At 43.9% G+C, this 22886-nt stretch overlaps 1 protein-coding gene across 1 annotated transcript in view; it reads left to right on the forward strand.

The window, feature by feature from the left end:
* The window catches only part of tbx18 (T-box transcription factor 18), a 30143-nt gene extending 12796 nt beyond the window's left edge, over positions 1 to 17347 (forward strand). The window contains exons 8-9 of the mRNA XM_078212452.1: positions 11132 to 11226; positions 13340 to 17347. Coding sequence (XP_078068578.1) covers positions 11132 to 11226; positions 13340 to 14055 — 811 coding nt within the window. The 3' untranslated portion in view covers positions 14056 to 17347. The remainder of the gene's footprint in view (positions 1 to 11131; positions 11227 to 13339) is intronic.
* Positions 17348 to 22886: the final 5539 nt, after the last annotated feature.

Here is a 22886-nt window from a genome sequence, read left to right on the forward strand (position 1 = left end):
AGTTGTAAAGAGTTCAGTAAGTTTCTGCATTTTGTGAACATGAAGCGAACAGCACAAGTGATCCCCAGTCTGTTCGTCTGCTGGTCTCTTTGCTGTGGTTGGCTTCAGTAACAAGACATGTGTACATAGAACATAGAACAGTACAGCACAGAACAGGCCCTTCGGCCCACAATGTTGTGCTGAACTTTATCTGAAACCAAGATCAAGCTATCCCACTCCCTATCATCCTGGTGTGCTCCATGTGCCTATCCAATAACCGCTTAAATGACTCTAAAGTGTCTGACTCCACTATCACTGCAGGCAGTCCATTCCACACCCCAACCACTCTCTGCGTAAAGAACCTACCTCTGATATCCTTCCTATATCTCCCACCACGAACCCTATAGTTATGCCCCCTTGTAATAGCTCCATTCACCCAAGGAAATAGTCTTTGAACGTTCACTCTATCTATCCCCTTCATCATTTTATAAACCTCTATTAAGTCTCCCCTCAGCCTCCTCCGCTCCAGAGAGAACAGCCCTAGCTCCCTCAACCTTTCCTCATAAGACCTACCCTCCAAACCAGGCAGCATCCTGGTAAATCTCCTCTGCACTCTTTCCAGCGCTTCCACATCCTTCTTACAGTGAGGTGACCAGAACTGCACACAATATTCCAAATGTGGTCTCACCAAGGTCCTGTACAGTTGCAGCATAACCCCACAGCTCTTAAACTCCAACCCCCTGTTAATAAAAGCTAACACACTATAGGCCTTCTTCACAGCTCTATCCACTTGAGTGGCAACCTTTAGAGATCTGTGGAAATGGACCCCAAGATCTCTCTGTTCCTCCACAGTCTTCAGGTACTTTAGGTATACCTTTTTGTTCATTCATAAGATTGGACATCACTGGCAAGGCTGACATTTCTTGACCATTCCTAATTGAAAGTTGCAACATAAGACTTTTACTTTTGTCATCTTCATATTCAGTTTGTCTTTTACTATTCATTCTTTAAAGAGGTCAATAAAAAAATACTTTTTCAATAAAACACTGAATCCAATTGTAACTCCTTTTTTCTGTTATCAACTGTCGCCTATATCCCTCTCTGCTATTAGTCCATAAGACCCTAAGACCATAAGACGAAGGAACGGAAGTAGGCCATTTGGCCCATTGAGTCTGCTCTGCCACTCAGTGGGATTATGGTTGATCTGATATCCTCAACTCCACTTTCCCAATTTATTCCCATAACCCTAAATTCCCTTACTGATTAAAAATCTGTCTAGCTCAGCGGTGAACATATTTAACAACCCAGCCTCTACAGCCCATGCAGTAAAAGATTCCACAGATTCACTACCCTCTGAGAGAAGAGATTCCTCCTCATCCATTTTAAAAGGGCGACCCCTTCCTCTGAATTTATGACCTCTGGTCCTAGATTCTCCAACAAGGGAAACATCTACTCAGGAGAATCCTGTATGTCTCAAAACGTTTGACTCCCAGTCTGCTAAACTCCAATGAGTACAGTCCCAACCTCCTCAACCTCTCCTCATAAGAAAATCCCTCCGTACCCGGGATCAACCTTGTGAACCTTCTCTGGACTGCCTCTAATGACAGTATATCTTTCCTCAAGTAAGGGGACCAAAACTATTCCAGGTGTGGTCTGACAAGTCCCTGAATAGTTTTAGCAAGTTTTTATACCCCATTCCCTTTGAAATAAAAGCCAAAATTCTATTTGCTTTCCCAACTACCTGCTGGACATGCATGCTAGCTTTTTTGTGATTTATGCACCAGGACCCTCTGTGCTGCAGTTTTCTGCAGTCTTTCTCCATTTAAATAATATTCATCTTCTTTATTTTTCCTATCAACGTGCATAACTTCACATTTCCCTACATTATATTTCAGTTTTTACCCACTCACCTAACCTGTCAATATTCCAGTGTAGAATCTTTGTGTCATCATCACTATTTGCCTTCCCACTTAATTTTTTATCATCCACAAACTTGGCAATAATACGTTCACTTCCCTTATCCAAGTCATTAATAAATAGCAAATAATTGTGGTCCCAGCATGGATCCCTGTGGATCTCCACTAGTTACAGGTTGCCACCCTGAAAATGCACTTCTTATCCCAACTCTCTGATCAGCTAACCAATCCTCTATCCAAGCTAATGTACTACCCTCAATACCATGATCTCTTTTCTTACTAAGTAGTCTTTTGTGCAGCACCTTATCACTTTTTGGAAATCCACATATATTACATCCACATTCCTAGGAGATCATTTACTCTGAGATGGTTTATTAAACCTGCCTCATTATGCATTAGCAATTCCAAAATAGTCTGATCCCTACCAACTGCCTCCGACATCCCTCTCTGCTGTCAGTCCACTTATATCTCTAACTATCCCAGAGTGCTCATGGATTCATTCATCATCAAGATTCACTCAAGTGCTTCTGCAGCTTGCCCAACTCAAACCTCATCCCAATTTCTGCTAGCCCTAAACTCGTTTTATTTCTAAATTGCCTTCCAATTCTCTCACAAAGTTTCTGTCACCCATGAAACCAGCTTCCTATTATTTTGACTCCATACCATTAATGTTCTGACCATCCAACTTTCTTTCCATGCCTCATGTTAACAGGGCTAATAAATCTACTGTGACTAATGTCATTATGTCTACTGTTACTTTCAGCTTTTCAAAGCCTTGACAAACCTTAATCTTAAGCCTCCCCACTGCACAGCCCAGCATAGTGGGAGTTCACTCATTATCTTCCACCCTTATCAATCTGGTTGTAGCCAGAACATCTCCTTACAATGGGCTCCTTTACCCAGACTCTCTCCTTAAGAGTCCCCCAAGGGTGCAGTTCCATTACCCTTCACATCCTCATTTGCATGCAAGCCTTTTGTAGCATCATCTACATGCTGTCTATATTCAATTCCAAACCAAATCCCACCCATCCTTGCCATCGCTGACCACAATCTTATGCATTCAAAATACTCAACTTTTGTGTTTAACTCATTACATGGCCTTGCATCTCCCTATCCCTGTAACCTTTTCCAGGGATACAAATTCCTTCCCTCCTTCCAAATCCTTAGCTCTTCCGACTTTGACCACTTTTGTGGAAGCATGTATTGAGAGATCAGCCTTCCGGCTATGAGAAAGAAATTCTATACCGCCAGGAAAAATAAAGTGGTTCTAGTTGTGGATCACACTCTTTGGTTACTGCCTTTGGCAGCAGTACAATACATATCCAACCATATTAATTATGAATTCATAATATATACTACCTAACTAAAACTATGTGCAGAATTTTATAGTCTCCCATCAGTGGGTTTGCAGGTGGCCAGCCTTTAACTTCCCCAGGTGGCCTTCCTGCCACCCGTCTACCTACCCCCAATCTGTCCGCAATTTTATGGCGGTGGGCAAAGCCAAGGGCAGCTTGTCTGCTCTCGCCCCAAAGCTAGCCGCTTAACGGTCACGTCCCACTTGGCTGTAATTTATGGTTAGCGGAAGTAGTTCCGGGATGGGGGATGCCTGGCAGATCACTCTGCTTGGGTCTTGGGCAGGAAAGGGGCTGGGTTTAGCCTCCATCACTGGCTCCCTTTCCAGATCGGGCACTTCCACATGGTCTGTCACCCCTCCACCCAGATTGGTGCTGCCTCCCTGCCTGGCCACAATCCCCTCGACCCTCATCCCCCAGGATCTCATCTCCCATACCCACCATGGGAACAAACTTACCTGGCCCTCTGGGCTCTGGTACTTAGAATATGGGGACTGCTGAGAGCCTCAATGGTGGCCACTGTTCCGGGTAGTGCTGCTGGGGCAATGGAGCTGCCAGCAGATGACAGATAGCTCTCTGAGGTGGCACTTCCTCTTGGGTGAGGGACGGAAATCTCGTCTCAGGCAAATGGTTGTGGGACTGCAACATCGGTGTTTCGTTCAGCACTCAACTCTTCAGGTGGCGAGGCTGGAAACCACATCATCTGAAAAATCCTGACCTCTAACTAATTGGTTTCTAATATGGCAACTTGTAAAATAATTCGGCTGAAAGGTATAGGCCAGATTGTGCTGCAACAGGGCATCTCGCGGCCAGCCCCATTATTTAGACTTACTTTTATAATCAGGTTTTATAATCTTTTGCCCATGAGGTTGTTGGTGCGATAATGTTGCAGCAAAGGCAGCAGGACATCTGGTGAGCAATGGAACAACGGTACCTTAAACAACAAGATTAAGGGATTGAGAAATTTAAAAAGGAAGGGCTTAGAAGGAAGATAAATAAAGATTGAATTTAATGTCACATCAGGTACAGAAAGATAAAGAGAAAGATTGGATTCAGATAAAGGGAGGATAGAAAGAAAAAATAAGAAAGAAAGTCACAGTTGATATTTTTATAACACAAACATATGAAATAGGAGCTGAAGTAGCCCATTTGGCCCCCTGAGTCTTCTCATCCATTTAATAAGATTTGTTTGAGTTTCACATTCTGTCTCACCCGATAATCTTTGATTCCTCTACCTAAAAAGACTCAGTCTACCTTTGCCTTCAAAATATTCAATAGGTGGCATGGTGGCACAGTGGTTAGCACTGCTGCCTCACAGCTCCAGGGACCTGGGTTCAATTCCCGGCTTGGGTCACTGTCTGTGTGGAGTTTGCACGTTCTCCCTGTGTCTGCGTGGGTTTCCTCTGGGTGCTCCAGTTTCCTCCCAGAGTCCAAAGATGTGCAGGTTAGGTGGACTAGCCATGCTAAATTGCCCCTTAGTGTCCTGGGATGCGTAGATTAGAGGGATTAGTGGGGCTGCGGGGATGGAGCAGGGATTGTTGTCGGTGCAGACTCGATGGGCTGAATGGCTCCTTCTGCACTTTAGGGTTTCTATGATTCTACCCCACCTCCACTGCTTTCTGAGGCAGAGAGTTGGCCGCACAGTCCTCTGAGAGTAAATCCAAATCTCTTCTTAAAAGGGCAAGTCATAATTTAAAAGAGCCTCCCCTGGTTCGGGACTCACCTACAAGAGGAAACATTCTTTCCACGTCCACCTTGTCAAGGCCGTTCAGGGTCTTATATGCTTCAATCAAATTGCCCCTCCTCTTCAGAACTCCAGTGGAAACAAACCCAGTTTTCCCAACCTATGCTCATAAGACAACCAGGTATTTAGGGAACCTTCTCTGAAATGCTTCCAATGCATTTCCATCCTTCCTTAAATAAGGAGACCAAAACTGCACACTAATTATACATAATCATCCATTCCACTAGCATTTCAATTTTCCACAGGATAGCTTGATTGCCAGTCAGTAACAAATAGTACAGCTGAAATTTTCTGGCTGTTCATGCTGGTGGGATCTTCTGGTCCTGCCGATGGCCCACTCCCAATGTGGGTTTCCTGGTGGCATGGGGTGCAGTCAATGGGAAATTCCATCGACAGCGGCTGGACCAGAAGATCCCACCCCCAGCAAATGGCATGCTGCCTCCTGCTGTGAGAAACATGCTGCAGGGAAGCCAGAAAATCACCCCCCCCCCGCCCCCCGCCCCCCGCCCCCACCGACATCTTTGAAAGGGTACTTGGGCTGTTAATTACTAGACTTAACTTTCTGTGGTGAGGCTAATAGGCAATTAACATGGAAAAGCAGCAGATTCATGACAATTAAAGGTCATTTTTTTGAAGGTAATGGTGCAATTGTATTTTTTCCCTCACCCCAAGTTATTGGCCGATTTGTGCCATAACAACAGTGTCATTATGATTCTGCCCAGGGTGAACCTCTTTGAACCAATATTGAATGCTCGAGGAACACATATTAATTTCAATATTAATGAAAGAGAGGAAGTTTACATTTGTTTTAGCGCACAAGTGCAGAAATGCCAATGCAATTTCTCAGGCATATCTCCTGGGAAAACAAACATCACAAAGGAAATTGTACAGATATCCTGAGGCCACACACAAAAAAAACCAATGAAACAATTGGGCTTGTGCTAATTTTTCCTGTTGAAAATCTGTCTCGCCTTTGGTCCAGCCAGATTCATTGTGGATATTTTTCGCAGTCCCACACTGGCTCGAACATACATTTAATTTATCAATGTTATGCCACTTACGTTAGCAAACCTATAATCAGTCAAGGCCAATTAGTAGTTTCTTTTTGAAATCCAGTACTTGACTGAACAGTTTCCTCATCAAACAATGCAGCAGTTATTCTCAATGCGATGTGTAAACCATTCTTTTTTGCTGCATGTAGGGCTCTTGATGGATATAAAATTACCGGCACAGAATGGAAAAAAATTAAAAATGATTCATACTCATTTTAGATTTGCGAAAGAAAGATTAAGTAATTCTGTTTCATTCTATGATTGAAATACAGACATGTTGTCCCGAAGGCTGGATTGCATCCAAGGAAACATACAATTACTTAATTTCAGTGACATCATTCAAAACTAAGCCTCATGGGGTGAAATAGTAAAAATGGGCGGGATTCTCCGTCTGCGCTTGCCTCAAAACCAGAGAATCCTGCCCGAGATCAATGGATCTTTGCATGATCTGCCTCCCCGCCGCCCCTATAATTCCTGTGGCAGGTTGACGGGAGAATTCCGGCCACTCAATATGTTCGAAAATGCACGTAAATATTTGGAACATTTAAGCATGGAATGAAATTACTGGTCAGACTCCATTTGGAGTATTGTGAACAGTTTTGGGCCCCATATCGAAGGAAGGATGTACTGGCCTTGGGAAGGGTCCAGAGGAGGTTCACAAGAATGATCCCTGGAATGAAGAGTTTGTCGTATGAGGAACGGTTGAGGACTCTGGGTCTGCGCTCGTTGGAGTTTCGAAGGATGAGGGGGGAATCTTATTGAAACTTACAGGATATTGCGAGGCCTGGATAGAGTGGACATGGAGAGGATGTTTCCACTAGCAGGAAAGACTAGAACCAGAGGGCACCACCTCAGGCTAAAGGGACAATCCTTTAAAACAGAGATGAGAAGGAATTTCTTCAGCCAGAGAATCTGTGGAACTCTTTGCTGCAGAAGGCTGTGGAGGCCAGGTTATTGAGTGTCTTTAAGCCAGAGATAGATAGGTTCTTGATCATTAAGGGGATCAGGGGTTATGGGGAAAAGGCAGGAGAATGGGGATGAGAAAAATATCAGCCATGATTGAATGGCGGAGCAGACTCGATGGGCCAAGTGGCCTAATTCTGCTGCTATGTCTTATGGTCTTATGGTTACATTTCTACTTTAAAGATTAATCCAGTTATAGGACGGGATTTTACGGCCTCGCTCGTCCCGTAGCCATAAAATCCCGCCTGAGGTGAACGGACCTTCCCATGCTCTGCCCCTCACCTGCTCTGATTCCCGTGGTGGGCGGGGTGGTAAAATTCCGGCCATAGTGTCAGCAGAAGCTTTCAAGATGCTCTTTTAAAAAGGCAACACATCGGCAAGTAATTGAAAATGAATGAAGGCCACCAGAGAATGGTTTGGTTCTGAGGTAACATTGTTCCCATGACCCAAACAAAATACTGTGGATGCTAGAAACCTGAAATGAAAACCAAAAGTACTGGAAAAACTCAAAAAGTCTGGCAATCTCTGTGACTCTTCATCAGAACTGAAGGGAAGTAGATGGATCAATACTAGGTTTCTTTACTACACCCATTACCACTCCCTTTGCCTTTTGTTCCATCATGTCGTTGTTTTGTAATCTCCCCCTATCCTGTTAGATCCATTTTATCTCCCTCTGCCTTTGAATGGCATCAAACGGGCGACACGGTAGCACAGTGGTTAGCACTGCTGCTTCACAGCTCCAGGGACCTGGGTTCGATTCCCGGCTTGGGTCACTGTCTGTGTGGAGTTTGCACATTCTCCTCGTGTCTGCGTGAGTTTCCTCCGGGTTCTCCGGTTTCCTCCCACAGTCCAAAGATGTGCGGGTTAGGTTGATTGACTATGCTAAAATTTCCCTTAGTGTCCTGGGATGTGTAGGTTAGAGGGATTAGTGGGTAAATATGTAGGGATATGTAGGGCCTGGGTGGGACTGTGGTCGGTGCAGACTCGATTGGGCCGAATGGCCTCTTTCTGTGCTGTAGGGTTTCTAAGATTTCTAAGAAACCCATCACATAGGGGAGGTGATGGCTTAATGGTATTTTCAGTGGACAGGTAATGCAGAGACCCAGTGTAATGAAGTGGGTACCTTGGACAAACCTCACTATGACAGATGGTGAAATTTGAATTTAATAAAAATCTGGAATTACAAGTCTAGCAATGACCATGAAACCATTGCTGATTGTTTGCCAAAGCCCATCTGGTTCACTAATGGGACTGGTAATAGATGTTGGGCCAATCAGCGATTTCACATCCCATTTAAGAATTTTTACAAACTTCAGTTCTGAAGAAGACTTGAAACATTTGGGGAGGGGCGGTTTGATCCCACACACTCCGTCCACGGGATCAGCGGTGTGGGGTCAAAAGTGCGATTCATTCCTGCGTGATTGCACTTTCGGTTTTCATTGGCATTCGCTGGTGACGTAATTAATTTTATGCCCATAACGGGAGAGAACCTGATTTTAGTACACTTTAATGAATCTGAATATGATTAACTAGTCCCCTTGCTAAATTATCCACCTTCACAGAATATTCATAACTTGCCGATGTGACGTCACATTTTAAAACATAAATCTGTCGAGGGGATCCCTTCAGGGGCGAAAAGATAAGTATAGCCCCGAGGAGAGAGGGATATGGCCAGGCAGTGCTTTGGCAATGCCCCCTGGCACTGCCCCTCACTGGGCACTAGTGGGAGCTTCATGGGGGGGCAGTTTTGTGTAGTGGGGCGGGGGAGGGGGGGCAGTGCATTTTTGACCTTTTTAGACTTTATTTAGTTTACAGATGTTCTCTTTATTTTTTAAGTTGGGGGGGTGGGCGAGTATTTTTCTTCACTATTAATATGTTCTTTTTGGTCCAGGTCGGGTTGCTCTCTATAAAGGGTATCCCACTCTCTTTGCCAGCTCTAAGAGTCCTCATCCCACCAGAGTGACAGGGCAAACCCCTCCCACTCTTTTTTTTAGCTGTTGAAGTGTGAATATTCCGGGAGAAAACATGCCAGTGGAGCTGGAGAACTTCACACCGGTTATCCCACCAGAACCGGGGAGGCGATGGCCTGTTGGTATTACCGCTGAACTATTAATCCAGAAACGCAGCTAATGTTCTGGGGACCCGGGTTCAAAATCCCACCATGGCAGATGGTGGAATTTGGATTCAATAGAAGATATCTGCAATTAAGAATCTACTGAGGACCACAAAACCATTGTTGGAAAAACCCGTCTGGTTTACTAATGCCCTTTAGGGAAGGAAATCTGCCTTCCTTACCTGGTCTGGCCTGATGTGGTTGGCTCTCAACTGCCCATGGGCAACTAGGAATGGGCAATAAATTCTGGCCAGTCAGCGATGCCCATGCCCCACGAATGAATTGACACTGTCACCTTGATAAATTTTCGGGTAAGATTCTGCCCATCAACTTTGTTTCTCTCTCCAAAGAGGCTGTCAGACCACTTTAATTTTTCCAGCACTTTCTGTTTTTATTTTTGTTCATTCTCTGTTCTGAGTGGTCACTAACACGGGGAAAGAATATCTCTATGATTGGAACATTCTGCCATTTCAGGAGAGCAATTCCTTCACTGAAAATAGAAAATAAAGCAAAGCTTCACTGATTAATTATAGGACTGTCTCTTTGCCTTCCCTTACAGAGCCACATTTTTTATTAGAAATTTACAAACATTATTTATTTTCTCAGATAACCTGCGCATATTTTGAAAAGTTTAAAGCCATTTGGAATACAAACAGTTAATGAATAATTGTTTTCTTTACTCTACAGTGTCGTTGTAGAGTAACCTGCACCCAACCGAATAAAAGGAATTATGTTTTGTTAGCATGACAAGCGCTGTTGCACTAAATACATACAATTTCACCTTATAGAATTGGCACTGCAATTAGATACTCTTATTATCGCATGAATTCTTATAACATTACAGATATTCACAATTACGATGGCATTTCAAATAATTGAGGAATAATGGCTGGGATTCTTCCAAACAAATTCGAAGTGTCGAATTCGCGTAAAAACTGGAGTAAATCCTGTTGGTTTTTCAGCAGGATTTTCAAAATTAATCTCTCACACTCTGTGCATCTCATGGATGAGTTAAAGATAATATTCATAGCTCTTGCTTGGAGTTGCACCAAGAGTCTTTGGTTCCTAAATAAATTAAAAACAAAATTAATGACATAAAAGACCCCCCTAGCATGAATCTCAATAAAAATCAGTTGGCGGAGTCTATTCCCGCGAGAGAATCTGGCAGCATAGCGCAGAACGGGCCACTGTGCATGCGCCAATCTGTCAATGCCGAGGCCGCCCGCACTGCCGGCCTTTAGATCACTGGCAGCTCAATCGCCAGCCAGCACTGCGACCCCGCATCGCTGGCCATGCAACCGCCCCCCCCGACCCCCGATCACTGGTCTCCTGGACATGCCCTGACCCCTACCTCAGCCCTCCTTGATCTTCCCCCCACCCACAGTCCCAAAACCTCTGCCCTGTAGCCCCGACCCCACTCCGCAGCCCCGAATCCCCAATTGGTCAACTCCCTCCCCACCCCAATGGCCAGCCCCTATTGCTGCCCATCCTTCCTCTGTCACCGATCCCAATTGCAGAGTGGCAGTGGGGCCCCCCAACCCCCACTGATCGCCTCCAGAGGCCTCCCATTAGGCCACATCCCTTCTGGCCCTGCCCCCTTGGCACTGCCCTCTGAGAATTGCCACATTGCCCTTTGGGCAGTGCCAGGAGGCCAGGCTGGCAATGCCAGGCTGCCAATATCCCCAACCTCTTGGGGGGCCTCCATGGCTTCCCTTCCTTCCAACGGAATCAGGCTGCCAGCTCCCTATTTTGGCGCAGAGCTGACGACGCTGGATATCCGGCGGCCGGAGACGCGTGGAGGCAGTGGCGCCCACCGGGAAGCCTGCTGCATGGTCTCCGCTTACATCTCCCGGCCCGCTGCACTACCAAAGCAACGCAGCGGGATGAGAGGATCGCCCCCAACATTTTCCCAATTTGTATAATTAAACATTTATCAACATGCAGTTTCATTTATATAGATAGTCAATAAATGGAGAGCAAATGATTGATGAAGTATAATTTTCTTGATTTAGAATGGGTTTAGAGGCCATTGTGGAATCCTATGCATTCTGGAGACCCTCTTTGCGGACCCTCAGCTTTGAAGATATACCTGGGATTCACAAACAAGGTATGCCTCCTGTTTGTTTTTGAACTATTGCTTTTGTTAACGCAACATGCAAAGCCATCAACAATGAAAAAAATGTGAAAAAAAATCCCTTCAATATATAGCAACGGGTTTTATATTAATTACACTAATATCATAAAATGAAGAACAAAAAGGTTTGTTTTCAGACTAATATTTTAATATAGTTTCACTATAGAGTGAAACCTTTCTATAGTAAAAGGTTCCTTTCCACATATGCCACTATAACTGTGTAATACTGCTTATTTTATGTGTCGACTAGTGTCCATGTATGTTTATTGCTTACATGGTGGTATCAGATCAGAGTACAATCATCCTTTTTGAATCAGTATTCCTGCTGAGTTTTCTGCTGTAGCATCAAAAGCAAAGATCTGACTGAAAAATCAGATCAGGTGAAGCTTTGCTGCATGAGTAAACTCCAGTACACCTAGTTCTTGGTGCATGCCCAATATGACACTGTACATGTGTGTGACTGGGGGATGCAAATCAGCTGTACCCACTCTGGTTTTGAAAGAAACAAAAGCACAAGGTAAGTTTAACAAGATAAGCAACAAATTGTTCTGTGCTGCTTTTAACACTCTGTATTAAAGCATGGAAGTGTAGTATGTGTGAGTATATCTTTTGATGTGGAGATGCCGGCGTTGGACTGGGGTGGGCACAGTAAGAAATCTCACAGCACCAGGTTAAAGTCCAACAGGTTTATTTGGAATCATGAGCTTTCGGAGCACTGCTCCTTCATCATGACTCACCTGATGAAGGAACAGCGCTCCAAAAGCTTGTGATTCCAAATAAACCTGTTGGACTTTAACCTGGTGTTGTGAGACTTCTTAATATATCTTTTGGTAGTTTTCCTTGCTTCCCAAGACCACTAGCTCTTACTGAGTTAATGTTCCATTGGCTCTTAAGTGGTTATTTTCATGTATGAGGCAGAAGAATGAGGGCCAGCATATAATTTGTTCAAGGTGGGTTTAGTACTGACTTTCACTTCACATCCACATACCTGCGTCTCCAGCAAGGCTGCTGGGTAGCAGTCACTGGAAGGAGTCCTCCTTGATTCTCCATTTGAATAGCCAGGATTGCAGGGGGCAATCATAGCACCCCTGGTGGCCACAGAAGAGATTTGTTTTTGTTTATATATCCAATTCAATCCGATCAAAGTCCAATTCAAAGTCTCAGCAAGTGAAACATTCCAGATCCAAGCTGACAAGACAGGCTTCCCACTTTCTGTCTTGGGCTTGATCTATATGATCCAAGTTGATTGGAGCAGGCATTGCACCTTCTCCAAGGCTTGATCTCATTTGCATCTTAGCCAAAAGGCCAAGATGCCGCTTTTAAAGATTGCTTCAAATGAAGCCACAATGTAACCTTATGACTTCAACCAAGTACAGCATGTCGATACTACACTTGATCTTAGCCAAAAGGCCGAGAGGCACCTGGTGGCCACAGAAGAGGTGCTGCAACTAGAGACCTCTCTGGCAGTTTGACTTATTTGACGAAAATCATTGACCAATTAAAGATGCAGATGTGCCTCTTTACAAAGCCTATTGGCATCGTGGATTGGCACATGATTTTACCACGCCAGTCTTAAAATGTGAAAGGTCTGAGGAGAGCATGGAATCATTAGACATGTAACCCACCTATTTTACTGGAAAAGCTTAACATGGATAAATGTTTATAACTTTCATTTGGAGATTGCCCAGGTAGCCATTGTTGTCCACACAGAAATTAAATGGTTTCTTATTCAATGACAGATATAATAAAGTGAATAACAGCCATTGCGGAGTCATGGTGGCACAATTGTTAACACTGCTGCCTCACAGCACCAAGGACTTGGATTCAACTCTGGCCTTGGGTAACTGTCCGTGTGGAGTCTGCACATTCTCCCCGTGTCTGCGTGGGTTTCCTTCGGGTGCTCTGGTTTCCTCCCACAAGATGTGCGGGTTAGGTTGATTGGCCATGCTAAATTGTCCCTCAGTGTCACGGAAATTAGCAGGGTAAATACACGGGGTTATTGTCGGTGCCTCTTTCTGTACTGGAGGGATTCTATGATTTATTTTCTACAACAAACTTTGCCAAGAAACTGTGTTTTTCTTAATAGGTGGTACGGTGTCCTCATCCGCCCATCAGGGTCCGGGAAACGGGGCTCCAACACATCTGCTGCCCGGCTCTTCCTGCCCCTCTCCAGCTTTCCACCTGACACCAAACAGTAGCCAGCTCTGCAACCTGAGCCCAGCCGACTTCACAACCTGCAACCGCACAGGCCTGACCTTTAACAGATACAGCAGCAGTCTTGCTGAAACCTACAGCCGTCTGACCAGCCCTGGCAGTGAAACCTTTGCATCCCAGAGGACCCCCTCCTACATTGGAGTAGCAAACGCAGCAAGTGTGAACATGTCAATATCTAGCAGTGAAGGAGAGGCATTCAACTGCCATCAGGCCGGCTTGCCAGTGCCGATCTCTGGGATATCGTCTCCTCAGCTCCAGTACATCATGCCTTCACCGTCAAATAATGCCTTTGCTGCCAATCAGACCCACCAGGGCTCCTACAGTACTTTCAGATTGCACAGTCCATATGGTTTATATGGATATAATTTCTCCACTTCCCCCAGACTGGCAGCCAGCCCTGAGAAAATCATTTCTTCCCAGGGAGGTTTCCTGGGCTCATCTCCCAGTGGTACTATGACTGATCGACAGATCTTGCCCGCCATGGAGGGGGTGCCTTTGCTCAATAGCAGCCAACAAAGCGTGTTTGACACAAGGCCATTAGGGAGTTTGACAGCTTCACCGTCCCAGATTCCAGCGCACTTGGTTTGACAAAATAGCTGAACTCGAGTGAGTGAAAATGTGTGCTATTACATTGCGAAATATTGGCGGAGTTTCTTCTATTTATCAACACGTTCACCGCTATCAAATATGATATTCAGTTGTGGCACTGGTAGGGTGTGGACTGAATGTGCTGGAGATTAGGACATATTTGGACATTCCATCTGGTTGAGGTGTAGGAGGGTTCCTCGGGATGCAGTATTTGTTCCTGCAGCAGGTATGGTATGTCAGGTGATGTGAGGCTCTAGTTGCGATCCCAAAAGGAACTTCAAAGGACACTGTAATTCAAGAAATGGAGAAGAAGGTCAACTGCTTCAACAATATTTATCATTGACCATGTATTTTGTATAGTGATGTTATCTTCTGGATTGACAGTTGAATTCACTAACTGCAGCAGATAGTGAATGGACTTGATTACAACGTGAAGTCAGTCAAGATATTTGGATACAAATACCTGCCTTGCAATAATGATTCTGTTTCAACAATTAACCTCACATAAACCCCTGAAACACAATCCTTTGGTCCATCTAGGGACTTATCCTTTCCTGCCTCTAGCTTTCTTTTTTTACTTTCCTCAGATTGCGGACACACAGCAGCAGACTTTGGTAGCCTTTCAGTCCTTGGCCAAACAGTCTTTCTTCACGTACGAGTCTAAATGCTGGAGGTTAATTGACTGTCAATGATGTGGGCACCACCTGCAAAGGCTGATCCTGTCTTTACTTGATGGTCGCACAAGTGCACTTTTTCCACAGCAAAGGATTACTTGATGGAGATCAACTGTCCAAATCGGACATAGAATCCATACAGTGCAGAAGGAAGTCATTCAGCCTGTCAAGTCTGCACCTGCTCTCTGAAAGAGCATCTTACCCAGGCCCTCCCCTCTGCCCTATCCCTATAACCCCACGCATTTCCCGTGGCTAGTCCATCTAACCTAAACATCTTTGGACACTAAGGGGAAATTTACCAAGGCTAATCCACCTAACCTGCACATCTTTGGACAGTGGGAGGAAGCGGGAGCACCCGAAGGAAACCCATGCAGACATGAGGAGAATGTGCAAATTCCAAACAGACAGTGACCCAAGGCCAGAATTGAATCTGGATCCCTGACGCTGTGAGACAGCAGTGCTAACCACTGTGCCACCGTACCGCAAGTCATTGTACAAGCAATATTATCTGGATGATTTTCATTCTTCCCAAACTGGAGTCCAATGATGGCAGCCCCACTGCTACCCTATTCAGAGACTCAAACTCGGCATGGACCAGAGATGCATATGGTTCCTAGTTTAGTGTTTATATTACCATCCACTCGAGCCAGCCCACTTAACGATTTGTCTCCCTCCCCTTCACGATGTTAGTGTAACATTTTGTTTCAGGAAGGTGTCATGTTTAACACCATATTCTAAAGTAACATAATAGATGATAGCAACCATGACCAATTATAGCTTCAAAACCGAAGCACAGTATTCCACTGCCCTACTTTGTTTAATATTTTGATATAAATTTTTAAAATATGCCACAAAGTTTACAAAGCAAATGAAAATTAGGGGAACTTAATAAACATGCCTCTACTGTAATTGGCAGGAAAGCAACGCATCATTTATTTAGTTTCTATTCCTTGTTAGCTATTGAGTCAGGGAGAAATTATATAAAATAAAAATAAAAACTCATTATAGATAGAAGAATCATAGAATCCTGAGGGTACATAAAAAGGTCATTCAGCCCATCCAGCCTTCCCTGACAATAATCCCATCCAGGCCCTATCCCCGTAACCCCACACATTTACCCCGTTTATCTCCCTGACACTAAGGGGCAAAATTAGCACAGCCAATCAACCTAACCAGCACATCTTTGGACTGTGGAGGAAACCAGAGCACCCGGAGGAAACCCAGGCAGACACGGGGAGAACGTGCAAACTCCACACAGTCACCCGAGGCCGGAATTGAACCCGGGTCCCTGGCGTGTGAGGCAGCAGTGCTAACCACTGTGCGCAGATTGCTATGATTTCCTTCATTGGCTGTAGGGTAACCATACAGCCAAACCACGATTCCAAAGATAATGGCCGGCATTCTCCGACCTCGCCCGCAGCTGGGATTCTCCGGCCCCGCTGCCGCGAATGGAGTTTTGGCTGAGCGCCAAATTCTCTGTTCTCGCTGGCAACAGTGGCAGGGCGAATGACATTGAAGCATTCCGGCCAATAGTTCCCAAGGTTTCTACTGTGAAAAGGTAACACAAATTAAGAAACGGATATGAAATAGTGCACTTGTGCAATCACATCTATCTGCAGTATCTGGAAGTTTCATTCTCAAATTATTGCTTTTGGAAATGCAAAACACAGTTGTCTCATTCCATAAAAACTCATAAAATACTGATGTTTGGGAGTCATCAGTTAAAAAATATTAAGCAATATTACTTCAGTATTTACACAGAATGCTTTCCCGTTTATGGAGTGGGGTCGCATAAGCCACAAAAACAGATTAGTGTGGATCAATTTAAAAACAAGTAATGTCTTTTGGAAAAATACATTCTTGAAAATATATTCACAGGAAAAAAGTGTTATCTATAATTAAACATTGATATATTTTGTTGGAACTATTCCAGGCCGAGAGCCTGACTACTGCTCATAGACTGATCATGCTTCTGTGAGGACGTTGCAAAAGTAAAAATAGATTCTGAACAAAACTCCAATGTCTTCGTAAGTGATGCCTAAGTGCCTGGAAATGTAATGCCTCTCAGAAATAGAAGCACTTGAAATGACTATGACAAATGATAATTTACAAAGTGTATATCTGCAAAGTTTCTCCCGACTGGGAAGATGTTTTTTTCCCAAGTATCTTGGGATTATATAAGCAATACAAATGGGATATCTTTCAAGCAGGCAATGTTTGCTTTGGGAAATATATACATTCTGAAGCAACTTTGCCAATTGAAATGTTGCATGATAAGATGCAGTAACGAGAAATCAATCATAAAACAAAGTAGTTCTTCACTTCGTAACTAGGGTAAGTCTGTGTTCTTATCCATAGGGAACATTACCAGCCTCAAACCACAAGGACTACGCTCCTTTCAATCCCTCTTTGAACTGCACCATACCGTAAGTGCCAAACATTCTTGTTGCATTTTGTTACTTAATAGTGAGGAAGTAAGTCTAAATTATCAAGCCTTATGTACATGAATAGCCCTGTCAAAATATTGTGGAAACTGTACTTTCAAATTGTTTAAATGTGTAAATATGTAACTGTTACCGCACAATTTTACTGGCAATAAAAAGGTAGACTTTATATAAGTACATGCCTAAAGAGCCTTCATTAAATTGACACATTTCAAAATGTAAACTAATAGGGTCTGGGGAAATTCTAGTCCCCTTTGGCTGTGTGTTCATTCTCAGCTCATTCACTACGCTGAGAAAAAAATGATAGAGAATGTACTGTGCGAGTATCGAAAGTATTGAAAATATCTTGTAACTATACACTTTACTGTGCATGCACACAACAAAGTAATACTGCTACTAATAGCCCACATGGTACGATTGAAGTTCATCTTTCTGGATGGGCACACCAACTTTACATCGCTGCCCTCAATGAGACCTGCCTTCCCGTGGAGGGGCAGATGAAAGAACATGAAGGAGAATATATCTTTTACTGAAAAAGAACAGCTGACAGCAACCCTCGGGTCCATGGAGTTGGTTTTGCCATCCAAAATAGGATCTTGGATGTACTGTCAGAACTCCTCAGTTGTATCAATGAAAGACCCATGACATTTGACCTGCAGTCAGTCATAGCCAATATGCCACCATCATCAGTGGTTATGTCCTGATCCTGGACTCTGATAAAGATGTTAAGGAAAAGTTCTGACCTTGATGATCTCTATGACTCTAAGTCCTCACTGCCAGCCCAAAAGCAGTAAAGATCATCCTGCTGAGGGACTTTAATGCCATGATTGGCCCTGACTCCAATGTCTGGAGCAGAATCACTGGAAAAATCGAAGTGGGAAAAGTCAATGCAGACAACATCCTCCTGATTGCAAAGTGTATTCAGCATGGCCTCATTATAGCAAACATCCTCTTCTGCCAGAAGAGCAAATTTAAATAACCATTCAGAGGCAGCGAGGATTAAAGCATTGGCACCTCCTAGATTATCATAGAATACTACAGTGCAGAAAGAGGCCATTCGGCTCATCAAGTCTGCACCAACCACAATCCCACCAAGGCCCTATCCACATATCCCTACATATTTACCCACTAACCCCTCTAACCTATGCATCCCGGGACACTAAGGGGCAATTTTAGCATGGCCAATCAGCCTAGCCCGCACATCTTTGGACTGTGGGAGGAAACCGGAGCACCCGGAGGAAACCCACGCAGACACAGGGAGAATGTGCAAACTCCACACAGACAGCGACCCGAGCCGAGATTCAAACCCAGGTCCCTGGAGCTGTGAAGCAGCAGTGCTAACCACTGTGCTATCGTGCCGCCACAATGTTATTGTTAAAGATCTAAGCAATGCCCATATCACCTGATCCATGCATGGAATTGATGCCTGCAGAACAGATCATTTACTTGTTTGATTGGCGATGAACATTTGCCGAGCATCAGGAGATCACAAGGCCCAAAAGTCCAAGAGGAAGAAGATCAGTGTCTCAGCCCTAAAACAGTCTGACCAAAGAGAGGAATACCAGCTCATAACCAACCTGGAAAACCTTCACAGACCCAACTCAATTTCAGAAGAATGGGGTCAAATAAAGTCAAGCGGCATCTCGGCCTTTTGGCTAAGATGCAAATGAGATCAAGCCTTGGGGGAGGAAACCTCCCCCTCCTCCAATCAGCTTGGCTCATGTAGATCAGGCCCAAGACAGGGTAAATGGTCGCTTGCCCTGTCTTGTCAGCCTGGATCGGAAATGTCTCAACTTGTTGAGACTCTGAATTGGCTTTGATTTGATTGAATTGGAAAAGTATTTTAAAAAAACTGTAGTCGACTCCTATGTTGAGATCAATGGGTTTAAACATTGTCAACACCTAGAGTGGTTCAACATATTCCAGAATCTCTCCTTTAATATATATTGGAGGTGGAATATTTGGCTGACCACATGGTATGAGTTTTGTTTTGGCAACATTCAAGGACAGGTCGACTTTCATACAGAATTAGAGCAATCAAGAGTGGCTTACAAATCTGTTGCAGAATGGGCAATGACACTGCAGCCAATCTGTGGATCATATGTATCAGCGGTCTAGTTTTGGTATGGAGGCGATCTGAGGTTAAAGAGTCTTCCATCTAGACAGTATTTAATACTGACACCAGAGGGCAGCTCATCTTTGTTGTGGTAAATAGCCACTGCCAGATAGATTGTAAAATAATATGGGGGTTGTCACCCAGCATCACTTGACCCCAATGAAGATTTTGAAGGAACATGTTTCAGGTCTTCCATTCAAGACAGTTGAAGGGAGATCATCATGAAGCAAGGATTGTGATGAAGTTTCTTAAACATCCAAATCCTTGGAAGCACAACCCCCAGAATTTCACAACTTACTGAGTCAAATATTTTAGTCAGGTTGATATTCAACCTCCAATATATATTGTGTAATATGTTGAGCAATTCCCATACCTTGGCAACCACCTCTCTCAAAAGGCTAGCTCAGCCTTCTACAAACTACAGCAGCGTGCATTTGACAACATAAACTTCTGCAAGTCTATGATTCTATGATTCTAAGTCAACAAAAGATTAAAGAGCAGCTGCTGCCACCATTCTCCTGAACTGCAGAGAGACCTGGACTGTGCATCAGTGACAACTAAAAGCTCTTGAGAAATTTCACCTGCAATGCACCCAACACAATCTCTGGGTTCAACGAGAGGATAATTGAAACTATCTCCACAAGCATTTAGACAAAAATCCTACAAAATCAACTTCAGTGGACTGGACATTGTGCCCGGATGGCTGAAAACTATCCAGCCAGTCCTGTCTTCTCAACTCTTAAATGGCCAGCATTCCAGGGGGGCGGGGGGGTGGGGGGGGGGGGGGGGCGGGGAGACAAAGAAAATGCTTCAAAGTCACTCTGAAGCTGTCCCTGAAACATGGAAGCATTGACATCAATGACTGGGAGGAGTTTGCTATCCATTGTTCAGAATGGTGACAAATTGTCCATCAAGCTGCATCACACCTTGAGTCCCAATGCCTTAATGATGATGCAGAGCGGCGACAGAGAAGGAAAGGAAAGGAAGCAAGCCCGGCACTCCAAATCCCACTACCTTATGGGATATCCTGCTCCATGTTCCAAGAGATCACTGGGTTGAGAATTGGCCTGTTCAGTCACATGAAAACACATGGCAGAAACCCATGACCCAGAGTAGATGTCATCCTCGAATCGAGGGACAGCCGACGACAGCTCCTAAAATATCAGGATTTATTTATTACTTCAACATTAATCCTTATGGGGATATTTTCTCCTTGGTAGGAAAACTAAGCAACCTTGGACAATGTTTAATGATTGTTAATGGATAGGAAACCATTTCTGATTTTATCGTACAGTTATAACTGCTAACAACACACTTGAGAGATATAGACCATTCAGCACTCACTTGTATTTACTTTCTTTTCACCCTTCTCTAAGTGATTAGATAGTATAACAGATGACAGGACATTAATGTAGCAGTCTGGGGGGCAGAGCTGATATTTTCCCAAATGGTTAGAGAAAGGGTATGCCGAGGCCATTTCACAGATCATGAGTTGAAGGTTCCACTGAATTATTTGAAAAATGGTCATTCTTTTTAAATTTAAAGGCTGGCAGCTATCAGGTCCCTTTCTGGGTAACTCCATGGAAGGAAATCGGGAAGAAATTTGTGGGCAGAATTTAATGCTTTCACCAGAGGTATATGGGGAGGTGGGAGGAACCAGCCATATAAATAGTCTGGCTCGAAGTGCAGGTCAGAAGTTTGGAACTCTGTGATCAGTAACTCACCTGCTAACTCCCAAAGCTTTTCCATCTTCTACAAGGCTCAAGTCAGTAGTGTGATGTAATGCTCTCACTTGCCTTGGTGAGTGAATCCTCAAGAATCTGGACACCATCCAGAACAATGCAGCCAACTTGATTGGCCCCCTACTATCTCCTAAAACATTTACTCTCCACCACTGATCCATAGTGGCAGCAGTGTGCAATCTGCAAGATACACTGCAGGCACTTACCAAGACCTCTTCAAAAGCACCTTCCAATACTGTACCCTCTACCACCTAGAACAACAAGGGCAGCAAATGCATGGAAACACCTCAAGTGCCCATTCAAGTCACAAAGACAGCTCACCAATCAAGGGCAATTAGGAATGGGCACTAAATATCAGCCTAGCCAATGATGCTCATACCTGGTGAGTGAATAATTTAAGATAAATTACAAATTATCAGGTCTAAATCAGCCTGTTCCCTGGCTGGTTCCAGAACATTTTGTTCTCTGAAACTGTCCCGAATATACCTTATAAACCCATCCTCCAAGCTACTTTTGCCAATCTGCATCATCCAATCTATATGAGGATTGAAATTTCCCACAATAATGCAGTAATTTTCTAACGTCCCTTATTATTTTCTGATTTATACTCTGACGGTGTCGTTACTGTTAGTGGGTCTCTTAACAACTTATTTCTTTTGCTATTTCTTATTTCTTACCTTGACCTTCTGAACCAAAATCTTTTGCTACAATTGCATTGATCTCATCCTTTGTTTCCTTTCTTTCTGTTCTTCTGAAATGTCAAACATCTTTGAACATTCAGATCACAGCCTTGTGTTACCTTGTAACTATGTCGCTTTAATGGCTATCATTCTCCTTTACTTCTATTTGTCCTATTAATTCATCCATCTTGTTAGGAATGCTGCATGCGTTCAGCTAAGGAGCCTTTGATTTTACCACTTCTCTCCTGTCCTTATTTGCTGGTGCACTCATCTGTTTGTATGCTTTGTCCTTTCCTTTCACACCCTGGTTATCATTACCCACATCACTACCCTGCACTAATGCCTTACCCTTTTCTTTGACTTTACTAATTGCCCGTCACTTGAAGCCTCACCCCATTATTAAGATCAAAGCTCTCTCCAAAGTCCCTGTTATATGATTTGCCAGGAGACTGTTTCCAGCACGGTTCAAGTGATGATCGTCCCAATGGTTCTGTTTTCCCAGTACTGATGCCAGTGTCCCATGAATCATTTCTCCCTCACCAGTCTTTGAGACTGGCATTCAACTTAATTACCCTATGTCAATTTGTTTGCGTTTCAGGTAGTAATCTAGAGATCATTACCTTTGTGGTTCTGCTTTTTACCCCAGAGGGTTGCTCAGTCAGTGAGCATGTTCATTTCTAGAAACTAAAGATATCAAGGAATGTGAGGATGCAGTGGGAAAATGATATTGAGGTGAAAGATCAGCCACGATCAAGTTGAATGGTGGAGCAGACACGAGGGACCGAATGGCCTACTCCTGCTCCTATTTTCTATGTTCCTATGTTACACACTCCATCCAATTTTGTTTTCCAATTAAATCAATCAGGTGGGGAATATAAGAGAGGACCAATTAACTACAGTCTGTTCTGTACCTCCCCACCAAGGGAAGAATCACCCACCCGCTCCAAATGCAAACTGTAGTGAGACACAATGGCCAGTGACTGACGTAGATGCTGGAGAAATTTCCTTCAGGAGATTGCCTCGGCACTCATTCCTTCCACTTTAAATTTAACCAGGCCTGTGAGTGCAGAGATTCTCTGTTGTTCGAAGGTGAAGGCCGTGACAGATGAGTAGCACATGAAGATCACAATCCTGAAAGCAAGGGAAGGGATATTTTAATTTCGGAACACAAATAT

The sequence above is a fragment of the Mustelus asterias genome, chromosome 5, assembly GCF_964213995.1.
Source record: "Mustelus asterias chromosome 5, sMusAst1.hap1.1, whole genome shotgun sequence".
NCBI classification, from domain to species: Eukaryota; Metazoa; Chordata; class Chondrichthyes; order Carcharhiniformes; family Triakidae; genus Mustelus; species Mustelus asterias.